This window comes from Candoia aspera, chromosome 4 (assembly GCF_035149785.1).
Source record: "Candoia aspera isolate rCanAsp1 chromosome 4, rCanAsp1.hap2, whole genome shotgun sequence".
Taxonomy (NCBI): Eukaryota; Metazoa; Chordata; class Lepidosauria; order Squamata; family Boidae; genus Candoia; species Candoia aspera.
Genome location: NC_086156.1, coordinates 116893282 through 116918105, shown reverse-complemented (window position 1 = coordinate 116918105; position 24824 = coordinate 116893282). Strand labels below are relative to the sequence as shown.

The 24824-nt window shown below is 53.0% G+C and overlaps 1 protein-coding gene and 6 non-coding genes across 7 annotated transcripts; 5 read left to right on the top strand and 2 right to left on the bottom strand.

Moving 5' to 3' along the window:
• Positions 1–1739: 1739 nt before the first annotated feature.
• Positions 1740–1810, top strand: TRNAG-GCC (transfer RNA glycine (anticodon GCC)). The gene has a single exon. It is a non-coding gene; the product is annotated as a tRNA-Gly (tRNA).
• A 2790-nt stretch (positions 1811–4600) lies between these two features.
• On the top strand, positions 4601–4682 carry TRNAS-CGA (transfer RNA serine (anticodon CGA)). The gene has a single exon. It is a non-coding gene; the product is annotated as a tRNA-Ser (tRNA).
• An 11267-nt stretch (positions 4683–15949) lies between these two features.
• Positions 15950–16020, top strand: TRNAG-GCC (transfer RNA glycine (anticodon GCC)). Its single transcript has one exon. It is a non-coding gene; the product is annotated as a tRNA-Gly (tRNA).
• A 536-nt stretch (positions 16021–16556) lies between these two features.
• On the bottom strand, positions 16557–16630 carry TRNAT-AGU (transfer RNA threonine (anticodon AGU)). Its single transcript has one exon. It is a non-coding gene; the product is annotated as a tRNA-Thr (tRNA).
• Positions 16631–16990: 360 nt separating this feature from the next.
• TRNAA-CGC (transfer RNA alanine (anticodon CGC)) lies at positions 16991–17062 on the top strand. The gene has a single exon. It is a non-coding gene; the product is annotated as a tRNA-Ala (tRNA).
• Positions 17063–17967: 905 nt separating this feature from the next.
• On the bottom strand, positions 17968–18049 carry TRNAS-UGA (transfer RNA serine (anticodon UGA)). Its single transcript has one exon. It is a non-coding gene; the product is annotated as a tRNA-Ser (tRNA).
• A 1435-nt stretch (positions 18050–19484) lies between these two features.
• TMEM107 (transmembrane protein 107) lies at positions 19485–23240 on the top strand. The gene is made up of 4 exons (XM_063302913.1): positions 19485–19695; positions 20351–20444; positions 21356–21423; positions 23024–23240. The coding sequence occupies exons 2-4, from the start codon at positions 20358–20360 to the stop codon at positions 23238–23240; spliced, it is 372 nt and encodes a 123-aa protein (XP_063158983.1). The 5' UTR covers positions 19485–19695; positions 20351–20357.
• Positions 23241–24824: the final 1584 nt, after the last annotated feature.

The following is a 24824-nucleotide window of genomic DNA, read 5'->3' as shown; positions in this document are numbered from 1 at the left end:
GACTTTTGACACCGGGGCGTGTGGAAGACTTTCCCAGGGTCTCAGAAGGGGCGGGGAAGGGCCCCAGCTCCTGGCACATTTGCTGGGGGTGGGGGGAAGGGGGAGCATCAGGTGGCGCGTGAAGGAGCACGCAGTCCCGCTGCTCCCCCGTTGCAAGCGCACAAACTCAGCTACAGAGAGGCGAGAGTGTTTCTGAGCTGGTGCAAAGCGCCTTTCTCTTCTCCTGCCCGCTACGCCTATTTTGCCTGGTTATGTTCCCGGCCCACCCAATACGCCACTTTCTTTTTAGTCGTTTCTTTTTAGTGTTTCGCTGTCGCTTTCCAAAGATGCGCCGTGAATAAAAGACCAGAAGCTCCCTCGGGGCGAGCTTGACCCCTGGTCGGCCAAGCGCTGCACCGCTGCTTTCCTCTGGGCCATTTTGGCAACTTTCCCCATTGCCCTCCATCGGGGGGGTTCCCGGTGGCCTCCCATCCACGTCCTATCGAGGTCCGGCACGGCTGTGCTTTTCTAGACCAGCCAAGGAGGGTGGTGCGGCGGGCGCTAGTCCCTAAGAAACGGGCCGCGCCTAGTTGGGGGGCGAAAACTCTGGGGAGCGGGGCTTAGGGTGCAAATGCAGGCAGGCCCCGAAGTGTTTTGCAGGGGCGGGCTAGGAAGGCAAGAGAGACGGATGCAAGGAAGGATTTAAGCTTCTGTAAACAAACGCTAGCGTATTTTAGGCTAGCGTAACAGGCTGGGCAATCCATATACACGTGTTTTGCTCTGTGTTGTTACTCACATTCCATCAACTAAGACCGGGTAGAGCCAGGCCTGGCTGGCTGGAGAGTTGACTACAGGAGAATCCCCAGGGAGAACGGTCAAAAGAGTCAAGATGGTGACTTTTGAACATGCCGCATGTACGGCTTCGAAAGCGTGGTTCGAATCTTGACCATCTGGAATCCTGTTGACGCCCTCCCTGCAGGCACCCCGGGTGACTTCTCCAGAGGAGGTCCAGATGCAGGTTCCCTCCTCAGCCACAGAAACTTGTGGGGTGACTCTGGGGGTGGGTGGGTTGTGAGGATAAAATCAAGGGAGGGGGCTCTCCAAGCTTCCTGCCCTGCGTGCGCAGCCGGTGGATGAGTTTGCTCCCTCCCGCTCCAAAGTCTGGGAAAAGCCCCCGCGCGACGGGAGGGCCAGGCCTGGCCTCGCCTTTGATTGGCCGGCTTACCCCTCCCCGGGGCCCGGCGCCCATGGGCCTGCACCGCCCCCCCCCCACACACACACACACGGCACCTGCCAGGGACGCCTCCCGGGCAAAGTAGCGGGTGGCGCGGTCAGCTGCACTTTGAACCCCAACGCGCAAGCGTCCAAAACTCACACCCCGAGGGCTCTTCCCACGGCAAAGTTACCCCTCTCTAACCGGGTTCAGAATCTGGGCGATGCGCCCGGTGTTCTCGGGGGTCGCGATCTGGCGGAGCCCTCCCGGGCGAGGGTTGGCGTCACAGGAGCGTGCAAAATGCGTCGAGCAGGTCGGCGGCGGACCGTGCGAACGCAGCTGCGTGTCAGCCGAAGCCTCTCTCCCCCCCCCTCGCCCCGCCACCCACCCCCCTCCGTTTGCCACCTGAGCGGGTTTTGCAGACTTTTTTTTTTCAGAAAAAAATAAATAAATCTCTCTGCTGGTGAATCGGTTGGTGCAATGTCGGGCCAGGCTCCAGCTCCAACTGCGTGGGATTTGAACGCGGGAAATCCAGCTGTTTTCCCGAGCATTGGTGGTTCAGTGGTAGAATTCTCGCCTGCCACGCGGGAGGCCCGGGTTCGATTCCCGGCCAATGCAACGTGTTCTTTTTCTTCAGTGTTGTGACACAGTAACACAATAGTGGTGTCACTATTGCCGGGACTGTTTAAAGTGCTCGCTGCGAATGCGCCCGTTTCTTTTATCTGCCCCCTCCCCTTCCCTCTCTGAAGAATCGCCCCTAAAGCGCTTTCCAAAAAGTGGGGAGGGGAGCGTCCCCCGCTTTCTCAACCCCTCTCCCAGCGAGGCTGCGGCGCGCGCGGAAACAGCTGGGCTGCGCTGCAAATCGGCCTCCGGAGCGAGGCGGAGAGAAGGGAAACTTTCTTGCAGCTGCGCTTGGCAGCAGCGCCCTCCGCCTCCCCACAGCCCCCCCCCCCGCCGGTATTTTCCACCCCCACCCCCCACTTTTGGCCCGATATTGACACCCTGAGCTCCATCGCCTTTCTCTGCCCTGGGAACGAGATTGCGTTCCCAAGGCCAAACGGCGGCTCCTCCGGCTTTTCGGGGCGGGGGGGGGTGAAAATTCACAACTGGGACCGCTCCAAATCCCCTTCGACACGCTTCAGCGAATGGGGGCATTTAGCCCCCTGCAAGAAAGGCGTGGCTTACAGGGAGCTGGGGGGGCAGGGGAGCCGGGGAGCGGCCGGTCCAAACACGCTGCCTGCACCCGGGTTCATACCGTTACTCTCCATGACACAGGCTGGCAGGTCCACCCCAGCAAACTCCCCCCCCCCCGCCCAACCATCCCCAGTGCAAAGCTTCCGTGGTGATCAACAGTGAGATAATCTCCTTTTTTGGCTAGGGAGGGGTCCATGCTACTCTCGGCAATCTCCTCGCATGTGGATGGAGTGAAGTGATGCCGTCTCTTTTTATTTGTTAAGGCCAGACGACGATGACAATAACAATAACAGTAATATACATGGTAGGTCCTTACCCCACGAAGCTTGGGGCCCAACATTTGGTGCAGGAGAAGTTCCGGGAAAATTAAGGCTGGATGCAAGGAAGGATTTAGGCTTCTGTAAACAAACGCTTGCATTTAGGCTAGCGTAACAGGCTGGGCAATCCATATACACGTGTTTTGCTCTGCTTTGTTACATTCCAAGATCCACCAGCTAAGACCGGGTAGAGCCAGGCCTGGCTGGCTGGAGAGTTGACTACAGGGGAATCCCCAGGGAGAACGGTCAAAAGAGTCAAGATGGTGACTTTTGAACATGCCGCATGTACGGCTTCGAAAGCGTGGTTCGAATCTTGACCATCTGGAATCCTGTTGACGCCCTCCCTGCAGGCACCCCGGGTGACTTCTCCAGAGGAGGTCCAGATGCAGGTTCCCTCCTCAGCCACAGAAACTTGTGGGGTGACGCTGGGGAGTTGTGACGATAAAACGAAAGGAGATCAGCTCCCAAAAAATGATGAAAAGAGCCAGTGGGTAGGTGGAGCTGTTTATGGACGGCTATGAAGATGGTCTGGGTGGGACCCCCAGCCGGAAGCAATAAAGGGGACATCAAGGCCAGGGCAGAATGGGTTGTGGGGTGGGGGAGGACCAGCTGGCTGGGGAGAAGACTCATCCCAGGGTGGGCCTGGGGGCCCTTGGCTTCTCCCCTGCCCAATGCCCGAGCTTCTGGGGACCAACACCGGAGGCCTCCCTGAGAAGAGCGTCCAAGCGAGGAGGGGATGGATGGATCAGAGGGCAGCTACGCGTGGCTAATGAAACCGGGGAGGGGAGGAGGGGGTTGTGTCCAGTGGGGAACAAAGGCCTCCCGGAACGGGGCTGAGACCCCTGGCGATGGTGGCGGTCAAGCCTGCAGAGTTCAAGGGCCATGAAAGGTTTAATTAACGGGAGGGGTGACCCCAATAAATGCCCTCTTCCTGGGACTTCAGGGGGGCACAGATCAAAGGCAGCCCACCACTCCAAAGCCAGAAGAGAGGCTTGACTGCACCTGGTCTTCAGGTCCTCCTTCGCCCTTCCAGATGTGTGGGGACTACAACTCCCACAATTCTTTTGTCTGGGCATCTTCTGAGTTGTAACCCCTTGTACTGGTGTAAGACCGCAACACATGGATTGAGTTGAGGAATTGAACTGGATTGGATTGACTTGACTTGAATTGGTTGGGTTGAGCTGAGCTGTAACCCCAACACCCTTGGAGGGCCCTCACTTGGCTCAGACGGGGCTACTGCACAGAGACCATCCTCAGCTCTACCCAGCCGTTGGGTTCACACAACAAACCAGCCCCAGGTTAGTATGCTGTGTAAACGCAGCCCTCCTGTGAGACTTTTGCTTACACTGTATTGCAGTTATCTCAACCTTGGCAACTTGGAGATGGGTGGACTTCAACTCCCAGAATTCCCCAGCCAGCCATGCTGGCTGGGGAATTCTGGGAGTTGAAGTCCACCCATCTCCAAGTTGCCAAGGTTGAGAAACACTGCAAGTAGTCCTCGCTTAACAACCATTTGCTTAGTGATGGTTTGGACTTATAACGGTGCTGGGAAAACCAACTTATGACCAGTCCTCACAATTACAACCGTTGCAGCGTCCCTGCGGTATGGGCCGTCTTGCCTCTGGAATGGAATTCAGTAAACTAAATTGGAGTAATAATAACAGAGGTCTTGCCACAAGAGACTAGACCTCATCAAGGAGGTAAATGACCCACTGGGACTCCCCCACCTTAGATTGCAGGAGTACGGGCTCCCAACAACACTCCTCAAATTATTTTTTGCATGAAAGGGGGGCTTTAGGTGGGGGCATCTTCCTGACATGCTAGCTTTCTATGGGCAGTTCAGTGAAGGGAAGATGGCTTGGAGAACAGCTGTATGTTCTTTTTTTTTCCCCAGACAGCTGTGATGGCCGAGTGGTTAAGGCGTTGGACTCGAAATCCAATAGGGTTTCCCTGCGCAGGTTCGAATCCTGCTCACAGCGCGAAGCCTGTCTTCTTCTGAGAAGTCCCTCCTTTTGGGACTTCAGCAAAGAGAGCAGCCTATTCTGCTTGAATCAAGCCAAAATCTTTCATTTATTACCCTCCCTCCGACACACACACATCCTAAATGCAAAACAAATAATTTAACTCACTCGGCTTCCTTCCCATGCCAGAATTTAAAGACAAGGGATCACGAAGCTAGGCCAGTGATGGGCCTGGCCTTGATTTAATTCAATGGGAGGAGAAATGCACTCTGCATGCGCCTAGAGGTCCTCTCCCCCTTAGACATTCGTTTTCAGAACTTTTCTCTCTTTCGAGCCCAAACAAAGCACCCTCAGGAAGTCCCTTAAAACGCAGTTGTGCCAACCGGCTTGGGGAGCTCGAGGAGGTGGTGAGTTCGTGAGGTGGCTTCATTGCCCATGCCCATAACTGTCTCTGCTACTCTTTTATGGGTAATTTTGATTGGTGATTTTGATTGGTGATTTAATTGATGATTTGTTTAATGGTTAGGGTTTTTTTTATGATTCCTTTTTATTGTAAGCCACCCAGAGCCTCAAAATCTGTGAGACGGGTATATAAATATGATAAATCAATAAATATAAATAAACTTGGTGATGTTTTAAATCTGCGCATTCCATCCCTAAAACCACAATAAAAACGTATTCCAAGCAACATTCATTTTCAGAACAGCAACTCCTATCAACTCCAGTTAGACAAGTCCCTAATTTTAAAACACCTATGGCTATTCAGTGGCAGGAGAAATGCACTCTGTGTGCGCCTAGAGGTCCTCTCCCCCCTAGACTTTTTGTGGGGATTTTGGGATGGATGTGAAAGAGGCAGGGTGTCTTTGCTCTGGAGTCAACAATCACACTTTACACATTACTCGAGAGTCTGATGGAAGTAAATGCTCTCTGCACGCACTCTGAATCTCTGCCCCAGCTTTTCCGGGGCCTGGAAATGAGACTGTAGCAAGGAATCAGATCCCATGAAGCCTTTCCCCAAAGGAAACCCTTTGTGATGCTCACACTTTTGAAATTGAAATGCGGTGGGCACTGGGGGCCGAGCCAGCTCCCAGGTGTTCCAGGGAAGTGGGGCAGAGTTAGAAGCTTTTCCCTCGGGAAAGACCCACCTTTTTCTCTCCCACCCCGTCTTTATGGCAGAGCCGCAAAGGTGGCCTTTGATCCAGACGGTTCGTCTTCGCACCCGGCAGTCAGCCACAAATCAAGCAGTCCCCGCTCCAAGGCCTTCTGCTGTCCACGCGCCTCCTGGGGGTATCTGGAGGGGACCGAGAGACCCCCAGCCAGTTTCCCTGCCTCCCTCCCTGAATTTCAAAGCTTCAAAAACAGGCAGGGGTTGGGACTTGATGGATGCCCGTTGCCTTTCACCTCCTGCCTGGCAGGCCGAAATGCCACAGATGCAGCTTTTGTTGGCAAGGGGTTGTGTTGCGCATAGAACATTCTGCAGAGCTGCCCTGCTTGGTTTCCTCGTCATACAAGTATCTGGCTTGTTTTCAATGCAATTTTAGAGTCCAGTGATCTCCGGCGAGCTGGCTGGGACAGGGTTGGGCGATCATGGCTGGGGGCCGAAATCCTCCCCTGAATAGAAGGCGAGGCCTTTCAAAACTGGATTAAGGAGGGCCCTCAAAGGGGAAAATCCCTTTAGTTGGCTTCTTCTTTTAGTGGCCTTTGTGGCTGCCGGACTTTGGGAAGGAATTATCCGATTAGCGCTAAATGAAATAGTTCATTCCGGTGCCTCCTGTCTCCTTGGTGTGATCAGTAAATAGGGCAGCTAATAATTCACATTTCTTCGAGGAAGGGAGGGAGGGAGGAGATGGGAATGAGAGGAAAGGAAGGAAGGAAGGAAGGAAGGAAGGAAGGAAGGAAGGAAGGAAGGAGATGGGAATGAGAGGAAGGAGGGAAGGAAGGAAGGAGACGGGAATGAGAGGAAGGAAGGAAGGAAGGAAGGAAGGAAGGAAGGAAGGAAGGAAGGAAGGAAGGAAGGAAGGAAGGAGATGGGAATGAGAGGAAGGAAGGAAGGAAGGAATGAGAGGAAGGAGGGAAGGAAGGAAGGAGACGGGAATGAGAGGAAGGAAGGAGGGAGGGAGGGAGGGAGGGAACAGGGTGCAAAAAGGAGTAATGTGTGGAAATGGATGGTTTCTATAAGCCACTGTTTTTAAAACTTTCTTCTCTCAGGACCCCTTCCTGTTACTGACCATACTAGAAACTGAAATCACAAGGGCCTTTAAGCTTGAACAGCGTGTCTCTCCCGGACTCCAGCGGGCCCCCAAATGCCTCTCCAAACCTGCTTGGAGTGACTTCCCCCCTCTCTGCTCTGGGGTGGGAGCCCTGCTGCTAACTTTTCCAGAGGCTTCCCTTCTACCGCATTTGCATCCTGTCTTCCACCCCTTCTGAATCCCGCAGGGCCAAAGTCCTAAGCGGGAGTTTCTCAGCCACAGCCATCTTAAGCAGCCTGGACCTCAGTTCACAAAATCCCCCCTGTCCCCTTCGCTGTGGTGCGCAGGTGAGACACGCGGGGTGTTTTCCGGGTCCTTAGCCCCCCAAGGCATAAGGTCATGGTGGAGGGTGAGGGCGGGGTGGGGTTAGAAAACATTTTCTGATCTGCTTTTGCTGTTAATCCTGCCAACCTGGTGATGAAGACCGAGTTCTGTTATGCAGACCTTCCCCACATCCTCCTGCTCCTGCCTGTCTGAATGGTTTCCCTGGGAAAGGAGCGGGGGGGGGGGGGGAGGAGATGCTTGGCTGGGAAGCGGCAGGTTGTGTCCAATACACCCCCTTCACCTACTGGGGTGCTTCCTTCTTGACTTTCCCCCTTGAAGGGACCCGTGAGGTGCTGTGTTTTAACACCAAGCCCTTCTCAGATTTTACGGGCTGCAGCTGAGGCAAGGTGGGGAGGGGGCAAGGCAGATGTTCAACCCTCTGGGGACAAAAGGCAGTTGGAGGCCAGGGACCACGTCTTCTGCGCCAAGAAGTGTCAATGCAAAGGCTTTTGAAGAGCCCTGCAGACTGAGCAGTCCGTGTTTCCCACGGAAAAGTTATGTGTGTGGGTGGGGGAGGGCGGAGGGGGAGAGGAAGGATGAGGAAGAAATCCAACTACCTTTTGGAATCCCCCCAGACTAAGGGCTCTCCCTTCCTCTGCTCTGCAACCGTTCATTTTCAGAGGTAGACTGCCTTGGAACGTGGAGGTTCTACAGAAGCCAGCTACTGCCGATGGGCCTCACCTCTTCCAGAAATTCCCCCTTTGACCCACATGAGGCTGTGACCCTCATTTTCTTTGATTAAACTTTGATGATGATGATGTAGTCTTTAATCCAACCTTTCCCTTAAAAAGCACAGGGTGGAATGCAGGCCCTTTCTCTCACTACCCTTAATTCCAGATGTGTACAGATGGGCTCCGTTGCTCAAGAAGGAAGACACTGCACTTGGAGCCAAACTCTACAACCCCCATGAACTACATCCAGACTTGGAATCCGGGATCCCCCCAACTCAGACAGCAAGGAAGGAAAATGAGCAGCAGAACGGATTTCCCACGATGCACAAGCTAACATGGTGGGTTAAGTAAGCCACAATTGCTTGAGTTCATGCAAGCTGCCTCCTAAACAGAACAATCACAATTCAGCATGACACAGAAAGCTTCTGAACTCACTGTGTCTGTGCTCAAAAATCTGATCTTCCATTACTGCATATTGCCAGGGCCGCACCTAGTGGGGAGCAACTGGGGCATGTGCCCAGGGCGCCGCACTGGGGGAGTGCCAAAATGAGTGCTGGGGGGCGCCAAAATGGGCACAGAATCCATGTTTGCCCCCGGGTGACACAGACCCTAGTTGCAGGCCTGCGTATTGCACCCATTTGCCGGAAAAGCCAGACTAAGCCTTCTGTTGGGCCTGCTAATCTGGGTAAAGAGAAGCCCAGATCCGATCACCTTATGGAAGAAACCCAGAAATTGGGGTGGGAGGGATACTTCTATAGAATACATGGTGTGGGGTCCCCTAATATCAGCGCCGGAAGCTGAATGCCACCAGCTAATGTGCCAAAAAGCACCATCTTGATTGAGACATTAAAGCACATTCCTTGGCTGCACTTCGCCTACTGATCTCCTGGACAGGCCGTCATAAATTTTGGAGCCCCTACCTCTGCCTGTCGGATCATTTTTAGAAGACCTCTTTGCATAATTGCATGGTTATGTCGTCCACTTGCTCTACAAAGAAAAGCATTTTAAATCTTGAACTGATGGACAGTTTTCATGGTAAGCCAACCTGAACGATTCATAAGATGGGCAGGACCTAATTTTTTTTTTTAATAAATACAGACAGGTATCAGGAGGCAGGGGGAAATGCAGGGAGGGTAAACACTCCAAGATTTGCAAAAATAAAATAAATAAAATAAAATAAAATACTGGAAGAGTCCAGTAAGAAATGAACATATTTTTGGATGTGGGTTACTGCAACTCATAATAAAAGAGAAGACAATGGTGGAATAGATCAGTGTTTCTCAACCTTGGCAATTTTAAGATGGGTGGACTTCAACTCCCAGAATTGGCTGGCTGGGGAATTCTGGGAGTTGAAGTCCACCCATCTTAAAGTTGCCAAGGTCAAGAAACTCTGGAGTAGAGTATCCGGAATACGAACATTCAACATTCCAGGAATTTCTGAACTGTTTGACGCATAAATTTAGAATGGTGCATTTAAAGAGGACCAGGAAGTATTACTCTGTTTGAGGAACAACAGACATTTATTCATTTAAAAATTGCAGAATTAGGCCAGAACCAAGAACCCTAACTCCTAATCCTCTAGGATTGCTCTCAAGGAAGGCTCAGCAACCCTCTTCCCTTGGCAATTTCCCAGGAACTGATATTAATTTCAGATACACTGCCTTGGAATAGTGAGGCTCCATTCAGCAGTTGTAACAACTAGCTGTTGATTGAGCAATACACAATTAATTTACCTTTCCTTTTCTGAATGCAAAAAACATTTCAGACAGCAGCCCAGTGGGTGAGACCGTATCCTAATTCTAGAAGCGAATGGCACGGATGTGCAAAGCAACTGGTTTTCTTTCAGCTCATCCTGAACCTGCTGCCAATCCAGGGACTCCTAAAAATGCTGATATGGATGAAAAAGGGTCAAACCTCTATGTGTGATTCACAGTCTCTGCCCTGATCCGCCCTTTTCACTCCCCTTCCAAATTGAAGGCCCAGGACGGATCCTCTGAACTTTCCTGTGCTTGTGGGAAAGTTCTCATCTTTTTATTTGAAGTTGTTTTCCAACTTCAGGCCCTTCTTCTGGGGGTGCCTGTCAGTTCTGACACCTCTGTTTTTATGGCAGGGGCAAGAATTGCTGCACGCAGCAGTTTCCCACAATCTGGTTGCCATCCTCTAATGATGGGACCACAATAAAAGGTTATAAAAGGCCTGATGTTCTGGAGAAATGACACCCAACCCCCTCCCATCTCTCCCCTCCTGTGCTCGTTCATACAGGAGGGCCCCCCATCTGCTACTGGAATAGGGGTGTGTCTGAAGGTGTCTCCCCAGTAAATATACTTCCCATTTGAACAGCCTTGCACAAATGAAAACATTCTCCCCTTCTCGTTGCGCAGTGTGCATTCCACTCCAGGGCAGTGTTTCTCAAGCTAAGCAACTTTAAGAGGCATGGACTTCAACTCCCAGAATCCCCCAGCCTGCATGCTGGCTGGGGAATTCTAGGAGTTGAAGTCCACACATCTTCAAGCTGCCAAGTCTGGAATACACCGAGGTAACGTCAATGTGCACAATCTTTTGGCTCTAAAAAAACAGGGGCCATTGTCTTCTCTCCTGGATTCCAAACATTATTATTTTCTGTTCTAATTTAGAATTGCTCACTGACAATAGATGAGGGGCAAGTCTTGTACCTTTCCACAAAGGTCACTTGCAAGCATCTGCAGGACCTGGAGCAAAGCCGGATAAAAACAAAATTAAAATTGCCCCCTTTTTCATGGCTCAACTAATTCCAGTTCCTTTGATTCCAGCCTACCTTAGCCAAAAGAGTCAGAATGAACATGAATCATGGAAGGAAAGAAAGAAAGAAAGAAAGAAAGAAAGAAAGAAAGAAAGAAAGAAAGAAAGAAGAAAGAAAGAAAGAAAGAAAGAAAGAAAGAAAGAAAGAAAGAAAGAAAGAAAGAAAGAAAGAAAGAAGGCAGAGGAAGGAAGGAAGGAAGGAAGGAAGGAAGGAAGGAAGGAAGGAAGGAAGGAGATGGATGGGGGAAGGAAGGAAGGAAGCTGTTGAAACATTCCAGCAAAAACGTCAGGATAATGGAAATTTGAAAACATGCACAAAAACATTTTCAAACTTGCAACAACTCTAAATCTGGTTTATCATGACTTTTGGGGAGAAATGCCTTGTCCGCCCCCTTCCCCCGCTGCCAAAGGATGTGTGGTATTTTTGTCGCTTGATTGTTGTGCATCATCAGTATTTGATCACTGCCAGTTGCTTGCTTCAGTCAAAGACCCTGATGTATTTTTCTGCATTTGTGCATTTGTGTGCGTTTATGATGGGTTTTGTAGTCTGAGAAGCGCATCACCCATTCTCTACTATATCTTCCAGCCCATGCACTGTGTCCTTTTGAGGAAGTCATCTAGCACTTTCCCATCCCACTTCCATGTTTATTTTCTTTAATTAAGGAATTTAGTGATTTGTAGGAAAAAAACCCCCACAAAATAAAAACTCAAGTAGGGCTGATAAATCTTAATGAAAGTACAAAGTATCTATCTATTACACTGGGAACAGCAAGAACCAAAGAGGCAATAGTCTGCTATTTTCCCCCAGAGATAGACTGCCCCTGATCCTGGAAGTTCTGTGTAACTGTGGCAACTTTGTGAAAGGCAAAGACCCCTTTGAGCTGATAACTATGTGGGAATGTACATTCAGTTTTCCTGGCTTTAATCTGGAAGCGTTCAGCAATAATTCTGGAACATCCTCTTCTGGAATATTCTTTTCCCCCAACTTTCTGGAAAGCTTTTATCTCGTCTCTTCTTAAAGCAGGGAGTGTTGTAATTTCTAATGTTATAGGAGAGGGAGAAAAAATTCTGTCTCTCTCTCTCTCTTTCTCCATTCTCTACCCTGACATAATTTCATAAACCTTGGGTCATGTCGCTCTGCTCACAATTCTCTTTTCATCAAAAAGATCAGCCAGGATGATGATTTTGCATTTGTAACCAGCCGTGCTTTGGCACAAACTAGCAACAAGGCAAAGGCAATTTCAGCCTGCGCTAGCAAGGCCTGTATTGCAATCATTAAAATTATAATAATTATTACGCATTTTGGGAAGCAGTAGGATGTGCTTGCTTCTGCTGGAGGATGGACACGACGGCTCTCAGGCACTTGTTAAATACTTGATGGGGTCTTGACAAAAGAGAGGAGATTTAAGCCCACCCTCCAGCGAGGAACACACAGGGGGACTTTGGGGCAATCATTCTACGCAGGAGGCAATTTATTGTTGCTGTTGTTGTGAGGATACAGTCAGGGGAGGCTCTAGTTTTGAGCGGCCAGAGAAAAAGTCAAGATATTAAAGCAATCAATTTGTCCCTCGGTCAGGTTCACACAACACATTCAGCAGCCCTGCAGTTCCGCTCGGTTAGCATGTTGGGGAAACCACTATTCCCGTGGCTCAGGGCAGTGTTTCTCAACCTTGGCGGCTTGAAGATGTGTGGACTACAACTCCCAGAATTCCTGGCTGGCTGGGGAATTCTGGGAGTTGAAGTCCACACATCTTCAAGCCGCCAAGGTTGAGAAACACTGGTTTAGGGTCACACGAAATCAGAATCACACGTGTAACAAACCGGGATTAAAACAAACCCTGGCTTAGCACGAAATGAAAGACTCTGTCCCGGTGCTGATTCAACTTGTTAAAACTAAAACGCGTCTGCCTTCTCTTGAACACGTTCACCGTCCTGTTGGGAAAAAGTTTCCCAAGTTTTCTCCCCAGTTCTGCGCTCAGTGGGGCGTCCTCCTTCCAGGGGTGACCGGCGGGTGGGCTCACCCCCTGCTTGATTCGGAGTTTTTACGGCGGGGTTTCCTCGGAGGCTCCAACTTGGGAACCTCAACCCAAGGGTTGGAAACTCAACCGGCAGAGCCGCATTGCAACCCGGCCGGGCTGCTGGCAGGCCACAAGGAGGGCGGGGCGAGGCCGGGGCAGGGGCAGGGGCAGGGGCCGGGGCCGGGGCAGGGTCCGCGGGGGCCTCTGCCAGGCGGCCCCGCGGGAGGGAGGTCCCCCACCTGCACGTGCGCCCGACACGCGCCAGCTCCCCGGCCGGTCAGGGAGGCAGATCAAAGGCGGGGCGGGCCTGGCAGGGGGCTATAAAAGGGTCTCCCGGCCGGGCCCCCGCGCAGATCAAGCTCCGGCTCGCCCGAGGTCCACCGGCCAACCCCGCACCTCCCGGGCTGCCCCGACCCGCGGGAGGAAGATGACGAGTCCGAAATGGGAAGTCAAGGAGGAGAAGAAGGTACCCACCCGCGCGCGTGGGGAGGCGCTTTACGCCGCGGCTGCGGGCTGCCCCGGCTCACGGCGCGCTCTTTCTCGCCCCCTCCCCTTCTCCCCCGCCCGGCCCCCCGCAGCTGCTGAAGCCCCTGATGGAGAAGCGGCGGCGGGAGCGCATGAACCGCAGCCTCGCCCGCCTGCGCGTCTTGCTGCTGGAGGCCACGCGGGACGAGGTAAGGGCGCGCGCCGCCGCCCCCGTCGGGACCCCCCCCCGCCCCGGGAGGGAGCCGGCAGAGCTACAGAGTTTCGTTTCATGCCACCTTCCCCCCTTCTCTTTCTGCCCCCCCGCCCCGCCCCTCTTCTCTCGTCTCGGGCTGTTTCTCTTTCTCCGCAGAGACTTAAGAACCCCAAAGTGGAGAAGGCCGAGATTCTGCAGAAGACCGTCCACTTCTTGAAGACGCAGCCGCCTTCAGGTATTTCTCCAACCCCCTTTTCCCCTCCCTCCCTCCTTCCCTCCCCTCCTCAGATGGAAAGAGGGAAGAAATCTTCGCAGGGGCAAAGAACTGCCCGGGTGTTTAGGGAAAACTCCCCTGCTGTAGAAAGATACCTCCCAGGGGACTGAGGGCTCCTGGGTCAGCCCAGCTGCCTCTGAGCTGGCCATCCCAGAGCGGGACTTCAACTCCCAAACCCATCCCCTTTGGCCAGCCGTTGATCCCTGGGGAGCCGCCTTAGCAAAGCCTCTTCGGGTTCCCTGTCAGCGTTATCCTGAGTGATGAGCTGAACGCTGGCCAAAAAGGTAAGAAAGCGAAGTTTTTCCCCAGCTCAGAAATGAGAAAAATTGTGCCTTTCCAACTCTGCCACCGTGAAATGCATACAGACCAGGCTGCGGACGAGGGTGATGTGTGAGGCTGGTGCCTGTGGTGAAGAAGTACTGAAAGCACTTTCTAGAAGCTTGTCTAGAAAGCTTCTAGAGCTCCTGCTAGCTGGGGGGATTCTGGGAGTTGAAGTCCACACAGCTTAAAGTTGCCGAGTTTCAGAAAAACACCGCCTGGGAAGAACATTCTCTCCTTCCCTCGCGCAGGCGGGACCTGGGCCGGCCTCCTCTGCTGCCCCTTTCAAATTTGCCGGGGCACTGTCCGTTCAATGTGTCGGGCACCTGTATTGTTCTCTTTCTCTCTCCAATCAATTTCCTTTCTTCCCCCAATCCCCTTCTCTCTCTCTTTTTTTCCCCACTTAAATGCGACCTCAACGGTTTGGTATTATGGGGTAAGTGCAATGAGATCTGGGGGGTGGATTATGGGATGTGGCATTCCAGGGTCCTTAGAGAGGTACATTTCCAAATTGCCAATGAGAATTCTAAATCTATTTTCCTTCCTCCCTCCTTCCTTCCTCCCTCCCTTCCTTCCTCTCATTCCCATTTTCCTCCCTCCCTCCCTCCCTCCCTCTCATTCCCATCTTCCTCCCTTCCTCCCTCCCCCCCACCGCCCTGCCCTGCCCTTCCCATACAATGCAGAGGGGATCTCCAAGGAAGATGCCCTCCTTCAGAGGTACCACAGTGGGTATCAGGAATGCCTTGCACGAGCCACCCACTTTCTCCAGGTCAGCCCGGGGGTCTGTCCCGGCCAGAAAGCCTACTGCGTGGAGCGCATCTGCCACTGCATGGAGCAAATCACAGCACGTTCCCGGGCGGAGCCCCCCTGCGCCCCCCTGGCCTCCTCCAGCCCCAGATACGAACCCCGGCCGTGCTTCAGCCCCGACGTCTTTGGGGGGCGCGGTCCGCCTCTGGGGGGGGCGGCGTGCGTCCTACCCCCGCCCCCCGCCCCCTGCCCCGCCGGCCAAGGACTGCAGGCCTGTGGGTCCGGCCTGGCCCCGCCGGAGGGCTGCAGCAGAGCCCCACAGAGCGGACTCTTGGAAAGGTGGGGCGCCACGGGACTGAGCGTGTGGAGGCCTTGGCCCTGAGGAGACCCGCGTCTGCCTGGGAAACTTTCTCCAGATGCGCTGTCGGGTGTATTTGGTGGGCTTAAATAGCGCCAGAGACTTCTCAGGGGTGGTGGTGGGTTGTGTTATGTTGTGTGTGCGTGTGTGTGAGGGTTGTGGTTGTTTTTTGTCTTTTCCCCGCATCTCTTGGCACAAAGACAATTTTGGAAATGTCTTCCTTTGGGTATCTTCTCACTGGCCCAATCTGTTTAACTGAGACTATAAATATGGAAAAATGGTAACCCAGCAGCGTGTCTGATGGGGAAAAAAGAGAGGTGCGTTTTATTTCTTTGCATCTTGTGATTCTCCTGCGTTCTGCATTTCCATGTCTGTCCTAGCGTTGCGTTGCATTTTATCTTTAAAGAACCCCGTTGCAATATGCTCCTGAATCATCCTTGGATTTGAAATAAATGAGTTGGTTTTACCCGGACGAAAACAAAGTGTGCAGACGAGTGACCTCATTCTGGCTTCCGAGTGAATCATCATCCAGAGCTGTGCTCGCTGCCAGGTGCCAAAGGGCCTGGTGGAAGCTGCCCCGTTGCATCACACACGCACACGCACACGCACACGCACATGCAGAGACAGTTCATCCAGATGTGATGAAGGATCTGTGGAGCAGTAGTTACAAATGGGGAGGAAGGGGCCTGATGCCTTGCTGTGCAGGACAAGCTGGATCCCAGGGGACCGGGAAGATTAAACAGGGAGGGTGGGTAATAGAATAGGTGGAAAAACAGATTTAAAAAAATGATGTTACACAGTAATTTGCATCGCATTTATTCCCTATCGCATGGATTTTAACCACTTGCAAAAAAGAGCTGCAAGGGAACGCATTGGTGGTTCAGTGGTAGAATTCTCGCCTGCCACGCGGGAGGCCCGGGTTCGATTCCCGGCCAATGCAACTCACTTTTTCTTCTCGCCAGGCGCGTTGCAAAAAACAATCACATTTTCCCCCCTTTCCTCACAAATCTTCCCGCAACCAGGGCCCCAACCTCAGACGGTTTCCCCCCCTCCCACGTCGCATACCCAGGCCTGCCTTGACGCTGCAGGCGCTTCTCGCCATGCACGCCCTTCATCCCTCCGCGATTGATTTTTGCACGTTTGCACATAGGCCGCGATGGGGCCGGGGGGAGGGCGTGAGCAAGGCCGCACGAGGGCTTAGGAAGGGGGCCGAGGGTGCTTCCGCGCCAGAGAAGGAAAAGGCCTTTTGCTGCCTGCCCTAAAATGACGCAAGAGCAAGAAGAGACTTGCTGGAATAACCAAAAAGAAAAGCAAAAAGAGCGCATTTTTACGGGAGTCGCGAGGAACTGAAAGGGACGCCGCTGCTGTTTGCAGGACGGCGACGTTGCAACGGATTCGTGCAGGTTTTGCAGACGGGGAGCCGGAATCCGGGTCAATTTGGGGATTCGAGGGGTGCGGCGGGAGGAAAAACGCAAAAGGCACCGCTGGGATTCGAACCCAGGATCTCCTGTTTACTAGACAGGCGCTTTAACCAACTAAGCCACGGCGCCGCTCGGCGAGCCTTTCTCTCCTCCGCGATCTCAGTATGTAAAGGTATCGCCATCGCCATCTTCATCATCACCATCACCATCACCGTCCTCTTCCAAAAGTCCCCAGCTTTGCAGCGATGCGCCCGCAAGAGCAATTTAGGAAAAGCGGGGCGGAAAACCACCCCGCGAAGGGAGGAAGGGGCGACGTGCAAGGGTGGTTTCCTTCCCTCCCGTTGCACATGGCCATGCGACCTTGCCCCTGGTATCCGGCGGGGCTGGAAACGCGCTCTGGACGTGCTCAGGAGCTGCCCTGGCATTGCACCGGAGCGATGCGGGAGCAAGGCGCGTCAATAGCCGACCAAGCAGGCTCGAGCCAAGCAGGGGGATGTAGCTCAGTGGTAGAGCGCATGCTTCGCATGTATGAGGCCCCGGGTTCAATCCCCGGCATCTCCACTTTTGCCCTCGGACCCCGCCGCGAGGCTGCCCGCAGGAAAACGTCCCGCTTTACGGTGCTCCCGAATCTGAGGTTTTCCCGGGAAAAATGTGTTTTCCCCCAAGTTCCTGCCCGGCAGCGGTTGGGGAGGTTCAGGGCAGGCAGCGCCCCCCCGTGGTGGTGGAGGGGACTGCAGGCTCCACTCCGTCGCTTCCAGGCGAGCCGGAACTTCGCTCTCTTCGCCCGCAGGTGGCAGGGCCCGGGATGGGGACTGTATTCCAAAATATCTCGAGGGCAACTGGTTGGGGACCGTTGCAATCTTTCTCTCTCTCTCCCTCTCTCCCTCTCTCCTGTTTAAATCTTTTGCACCAAACCAATTGCATTCAACGAACCTTTGAAAAGTTTCTTCCATACTTCCACAATGCATTCTCAGTTTCGACCTGCAAGGACTTTTTAAATTACCTCTAGGCGTCCCTTCCGTTTATATCAGTGCTTTCCAAGCTTGGCAACGTTAAGAGGGGTGGACTTCAACTCCCAGAATTCCCCAGCCAGCATGATTTTGGTGTGAGGAGTCGGGAAGGTGCAGGGTAGGGAATCCATCGAGCTGGGTTCCTCAACCTTGGCGAGATGTGTGGACTTCAACTCCCAGAATTCTGCAGCCAGCCATGCTGGCTGAGGAATTCTGGGAGTTGAAGTCCACCCCTCTTAAAGTTGCCAAGCTTTAAAAATACTGGTTTATATTCAGCACCAAGGTGGATTCTTTCCGTTCTGCGACCCGCGGTCGTAAGATGGGAGCATTTCAACCTAATCGTGCGCTCCACCGGCGTAAGGGCGACCAGGAGAAAGACGGCCCGTTTTGCAACGCGAGTCCAAAGCGCAGAGAGGGAGGTCGCGTTTGCAGCCGACCCGGCGCGCAAAACGGAGGCGCTGTGAGCAGGATTCGAACCTGCGCGGGGAGCCCCCATTGGATTTCAAGTCCAACGCCTTAACCACTCGGCCATCACAGCTCGCTGCCTTCTATTTTTTTTTACGCCTTTCCCGAAGTGGATCATCTGCGATCTTTGTCACCCTCTTCCGCCTAGGCACAGTTTCCCTTCTCACCTGAGCGGATGTGATTTGTCAGTGCCTGGGGGAAATTAAAAAAGAACTCCGCAGATAAAAATGCTTCTTTTTAAAATCTCTCTTCGTTTTATCTCCTGGAAAAGGCACGCTTTTCCTCCCGTGTTTAAACATTGCTTATTCATTATAAAGGTTAGCCCGAGCAGCTTTCTTGCGATTCCCAATTTAATGCAAACAAAGGGAATCCCACCTTAATGCACTTTAATGCAAACAAGGGGATTCTTGCTTTCGGGGATCCTCGTTTAAATGCAGCAGAAGGAATCACGGGGGTGGGATGGGAGTGCAGGAAACCTTTGTTGCAGGGCAACGTCTGCCACTCCTTCCCCTGCTTGCTCCTAAGTTGGACGGATATCTATTCGCTCGCTTAAATATCTCGGGTGCCTCGCTCGAGTATTTTTCGCGGGGATGGTGGGGTGGAAATGTGCTGCTTTTGCGCGGAGAAAAAGAGGAAGCAGAGCAGTGCAGCAACGAAGAGGTTAAGGCGATGGGCAAGTGCCCGTAGCCAAGATGGCCGCCGGAGACGGAGGCTTCCAAGCTCTCGCGAGGCTGCGTGAAGCCCATCCCCGGAGGGAAAAGAGAGGCTGGGCCTAGGCGGTTGCCAGGAGCAACGGGGAGGCCTAACGACCAGGCCCGAAGCCTGAGGGATCGAGGGAGCTCGCTTGATCTGCGGGCGAGAGGCGGGTATACGAGGTGGCGGTGTGTTGTTGTCGGCTACCATGGGATTTGGGCGGGACTTTGTATTTTGGTTGCTTGGTCGCCCAGGTGGGAGGCTTGTCCTAGTAGGGCAAGAGAACATTTGTGGGGACCAAGAGCAAAATAAGGTGAAAAATGTGGCAGCGTTCACACGACATGCGAGATCGGGGTTGGTATGGTCACGTGCTCCGCGAACGCGGCCGGATTGGTTGATTTGAGGCCCCCTCTGGCGCAAACCCCGAAACGGGTTAACTCAGGTTAAGAGCGTTGTGTGAATGCGGCCTTTCATCTGCTGCAAAAACTGGAGGGATGCAGGCAGTTAAAACTGGCACAAATAGGCTCCTCTGCAAATTCCCACTGACTTGGGGGGGTGTTGAATGGTCTGTTTGTTGATTTATTAGCTGTACAGCCTGCCTTTCCTTCAGGAGCTCTCAGCGGCCTACACAGGACTCCCTCTTTTCCTTTTCCCCTGCAACAACAACCCTGCGAGGTAGGTTAGGCCGAGAGAAAGGAGCTGGCCCAAAGTCGCCCCATGAGCTTCCACAGCCGAGGATGGACCATGAACCTGCTAACAATTTAATAATAATAATAATAATAATTGTTAATGTTTCATTGATTTTCTTCCTTAGGCGCCTTGAAAACAACTTTGGGATCTCTGGAAGGGGGAATCAGCAGAGCGTCTTCCGCCCATCTGGATTTCCGCACCCCAGAGATGGCGGCCTTGAGCGAGCCATGATAAAATACCGCTTTTGAAGAGGCTGCGGGACTCGGTTGCCCTTGAGGAATCCGGCTGCTCCACTTCTCCCACAGAGCCTCTTCGGGCTGGGGTGCACAATTTAAAGTAGGCTACGAGGCAGAGAAAAGAGAACCCAATAAAACCACCAGCACATCCCCTTGGCCTACTCATAAAATTAGCAGGAGAAAAAACCCCATAAAACTCCATGATAACGTTTTTCAAGTGGTAAAGTGGGAGGGGTTCCTTTGAGTCAGTTTTTGGCTCCTGGCGACTGCCTGGACCAGTCCCTGCTGTTTCCTTGGCCAGGTTTTTCAGAAGTGGTTTGCCCTTGCCTCCTCCCTAGGGCTGAGAGAGGGAGACTGGCCCAGGGTCATGCTTCATGCCTAGGGCAGGACTGGAACTCATGATCATGAGAATCCCTTCTCTTCAGAAGAGGGTAATTTAAGCATCAGTGGAAAGTTATGCCATCAGAAGAGTCACCCCCAAAACCCCTTGCATCAAAAATAACTCACATGCTGGCACTACCACCTCGCATGAATTCGATGAGGATACTTTCTTGATGGGGAGTTCCTCCTGCCCATGGAATGTCTTTCGGTTCCCGCCGTTTCTGAATTTTAATTTTTGCTATGGTGGCTTGCTGTTTTAAATGCTGAACAACTGCAGGCGTTTGCTCACAATGAATTGCTGAATTGTGAAGGCAGAGACCTGGCTTCCTGCAGCCTGTGCTAAATGATGGATTCTCTTGCTCTTTTGCACGCAGGGAGAGAATGCCGTTGGTCAACGGGCTGGTTCCCTCTCGGTTCCTGACCCTCACAGCTCATCTGGTCATTGTCATCACCATCTTCTGGTCCAGGGTGAGTCTCATTCCTAGTTTCAGTTCATGTTCCCGAGCAGCCCTCCCAAATAGGCCCCCCTGGTCTCATTCTGCTTTTAAGAGGGTTCCTCTAAAGAGCACAGATACATTTTTGAGTCTTTGAGGATGGAGCTAGCTGAGATCTGTGAGGGGTCAGAAAGAGGCTAAGTGGATACAGGTAGTTCTTGACTTACGACCTTTTGTTTAATGACGGTTGGTCCAAAGTTACAGTGGTCTCGGGATGGGTGCTTTATGGCCCGTAAAGCGCTTCCGAGCATTGCAAAACATCAGACCCCCGCCTTGTGGTCACATGATTGCATTTCGGGCACTTGGCACCCGGCTCGCATTTACGACTGGTTGCAGCGCCCTGCAGTCACACGATCACGTTTTGTGACTTCTTTGCCATTTTCTGGTAAAAAAAACACCTACTGAGGAAGTTGGATTCACTTAACAGCCACCATAAAAATGGTCGTAAAATCGGGTCTGGTCACATGGTGACTCGACTTAACGACTGCAACAACTTACAGTGGAAATTCCAGTCCCAATTGTGGTTGTAAGTCGAGGACTACCTGTGTCCCTTTTTCCTTTGAGAAGAGTTGCTGTGCAGCCAGGTCTCCCGAACGCTTCCGCCCGTCTTGGATGCCTTCAGAAGCTCCTTGCCTCCCCCTTGGGCACCTGCTGGGGACACTGAAAAGAAGAAGGGGGTCTCCATCCACCCACCCTGCCCCTCTCTCCCTCCAGAAAATCTCTAGGCTTGAGTGGGTCGAGAAAAAGGTAGAGAGGCTGTGCTTTGCTGCCCAGCTCTCTGTGCTAAATGCCTGTAAAAACCAGGGGGAGAAAGAGCCTGGTAGCCCAACCCAGCTGTTCCTGCAGGCCGGCCTCTCTCCAGTGCCTTCTTTTATTTTTTTCCAGGAAAACAATGTCCGAGCTTCCCTCCCTCTTCAGTGTACCCAGGCGGAATATGACAGCCGAGACACCGAGTAAGTCCCTGTTCCTGGAGCTGCTGCAGCTAAAAATCACCTTTGTTGCAGTTTGGAAACGGCTTTGGAGAGAACAGCCCCTCCCTAACATCAGCCTCCCCTCTGAAACCACTAAGAGCTTTGTTTTGCTGCCCCGTGGGCTTCGCTCATTAGAGGTACGGTGGGAAGATGTCAGGCGATGGGGCCGTCTCGGCTGGGGCAGCCTGAATTTAAAACAGGCTCTCTCTTGAGAGCTGCCTGGTCCCAATGCCGCTTGCTTTCCGGTGAACGGAGACGACTGTTTTACTGTAAGAGGCTTTTCCAGAGTGTTTCGAAAAGATAATTCTGGGACCACGCTGAGCATTGCTGTCTCAACCGTTCCTCGCTTTCTCTGTCGTCTAACGAGAATGGCTGTCTGCGTGAGTCGCTGGGGAGCATGGGTGCCGGGCGATAGGAAGCCTAGCTGGCTGCGCTCGGGATCTGAGTCCCCGTTCGCTGCTCGATTTTTACAGATTTTATTGAATTTGCAAGGGGAGGAAGGAAAAAAAGAACCCCCTGGCTTGCTCTTAACAGAGGCCAGTCATTAACGCAGAACCAGTTTACAGATAGTGAGAAGGTAACTGGAAAAGCTTTCCATCCAGTAGCGCTGCCCTCCGTTCCAAGGGGGGGCGGGCAAAGTTGAGAGCAGATTACAGTATCTGTTGCTTTGGCCCACAGGAAATTTAATCATCTGTTGGCATTTTTAAAAAAGCTGAGAAACCGGGGAAGAGGGCAGCGCTCCTTCCTGTTTTCCTGTTTTCGCTAAGATGTATAGGCATGGTTGCGTGACATTAAAGACATAAAGGCGGGGACAGGGTATTCAAATGATTTGTCTGCTTTGCCCAATCCATCACAATTTAGGTGACAGTGTTTGCAGTCTAATATATTTGGAAGTTCTTCTGCAGCGCACCGAATCCCTTTGGTGGAAGCCTCTTGGTACTTTTTTTTTTTTTTTTTTAATAATCGCATGGCATAGCAGTTCGGTGTTCGTGCTGCTTTTTTTTTTTTCTTGCTGGGAAATCCTTGTGAGGTCCAGCAGCCAGATGTGTGGACTATTGAGCCGTGACAAACCATGTTGCCTGGGGTGCAGCACGAGGAGGCTGGTCTACCTTGCACCGAGTTGGGCTGAGAGCGCGCGACAGGCCCAAGGGCGCCCAGCCGGCTTTCCTGCCTAAGGTGGGACTAGAACTCTCAGCCTCCTGGTTTCTAGCCCAGCACCTTAACCACCAGACCAAACTGGTCCTCTTGGTACTATATCTATTATGGCACTCCCACATTTCAATGAGGGCAGTGCTTCTCAGCCTTGGCCACTGGAAGATGGGTGAACTTCAACCCCATGCTGGCTGGGGAATTCTGGGAGTTGAAGTCCACCCATCTTCCAGCGGCCAAGGTTGAGAAGCACTGCTCTAGGGCTACCTGATCTGGGTTGCCGAAGTCCAACATAACGAACTCCCTGCCCCTATCCGGGGCTCATCCAGATTGGCGCAGCTCTGATTTGATCCACACATTTTTTTTCAAGCTAAAACCAAGCTTGTGGAGATGATACTCGGCCTGTCTCCTCCAGCGGTTCTTCTCTCTCCAGGATGGTGGTGGCCCTGTCAGTAACCCTCGGGCTGTTTGTGGTGGAGCTGGCTGGCTTTCTCTCCGGGGTGTCCATGTTCAGCAATGTGCAAGGCCTCCTCTGTATCCTTTCCAAAGAGCACGGGGATCAGCCAAGGGGAAGCAGAGGGGGTGGGGTGCGGGGAGAGAACCCCCGTGAAAAGCAGCTTGGGAAGTTACTTGCAGGGGAGGAGAGCTGAGCCCCAAAATAAAGCGATTAAAGCAAATTGCCCAGAAGGTGATAAAGGCAAAGCTGGTCTTAGACGTGCAGAGCAGGGTGAATGTCGCTGCCTGGAACTGCCATGCCCAAAGTGCAGGCTCCGCTTCTGGTCCCCGCATCTCCAAGTCAGAAGGAAGATGATTATGATGATAGTTTATCGCATTTATATGCCATTCGACTTCCGGTGGCTCTGGGCAGTTGATCATTAAAGAATGATATTGATTAGCCCAGACATGAAACGGACACCTCAGGTTAGGGTCACTTGCTTTTATTAAAGGGATTGTTTCTGATAGTCACCACGATCACTCCTACAGCAGGGCGGCCTTCCCTTGGTGTGAAGGATTTCTTCGAGGTTGGGGCTTTGAGGCGGCATCTGGGGTCTCTAAAGTTTTCCCAGGTGTTGCTCAGCTAGGCGCCCTTTGGAACCTCTCCGGCATTTCTGTATCCCAGGACTTTGGCAACTTCCGGCAAACACTTTAGCTTAGAGACCACAAGCCGTTTTCTTAGAGGCCTCGGAGTTCGTTCCGTCCTTCTGGGCCGCCAAGAATCTTCCCATCTGTTCTGCTTTTCAGCTTCCCGTCTGACCCCGTTTCTCCAGTAGCTTCCTTTGTTTGAAGCTTTGGGCCCTTCTTCTTGCCCATTCTGCCCACTGCAAATTTTTCTCTACATTATGCTCTAAAATGCTTGCGTGGCATTTAATAATCAATATAAGTACAATCAGTGACTAGAAATGTTACAGTAACTGGTGTGGTGGTCAGTGAGTAAATGACTTAGATAAACCATATAGTAGTTGCACAAACCCTCCCTCCCTCCCTCCGCCCTGCGTCCTCCTTCCCTCCCTTCCTCTGCCCTGTGTCCATCCTTCCTCCCTCCCTCCCTCCCTTCCTCTGCCCTGTGTCCGTTCTCCCTCCCTCCCTCCCTCCCTCCGCCCTGCGTCCTCCTTCCCTCCCTTCCTCTGCCCTGTGTCCTCCCTCCCTTCCTCTGCCCTGTGTCCTCCCTCCCTCCCTCTGCCCTGTGTCCATCCTTCCTCCCTCCCTTCCTCCCTTCCTCTGCCCTGTGTCCGTTCTCCCTCCCTCCCTCCCTCCCTCCGCCCTGCGTCCTCCCTCCCTCCCTTCCTTCCTCCCTCCCTTCCTCCCTCCCTCCCTCTGCCCTGTGTCCGTCCTCCCTCCCTTCCTCCCTTCCTCTGCCCTGTGTCCGTCCTCCCTCCCTCCCTCCCTCTGCCCTGTGTCCTCCCTCCCTCCCTCCCTCCCTTCCTCCCTCCCTCTGCCCTGTGTCCTCCCTCCCTCCCTCCCTTCCTCTACCCTGTGTCCGTCCTCCCTCCCTCCCTTCCTCCCTCCCTCTGCCCTGTGTCCTCCCTCCCTCCCTCCCTTCCTCTGCCCTGTGTCCGTCCTCCCTCCCTTCCTCCCTCCCTTCCTCTGCCCTGTGTCCGTCCTCCCTCCCTCCCTCTGCCCTGTGTCCTCCCTCCCTCCCTCCCTCCCTTCCTCTGCCCTGTGTCCGTCCTCCCTCCCTCCCTCTGCCCTGTGTCCTCCCTTCCTCCCTCCCTCCCTCCCTCTGCCCTGTGTCC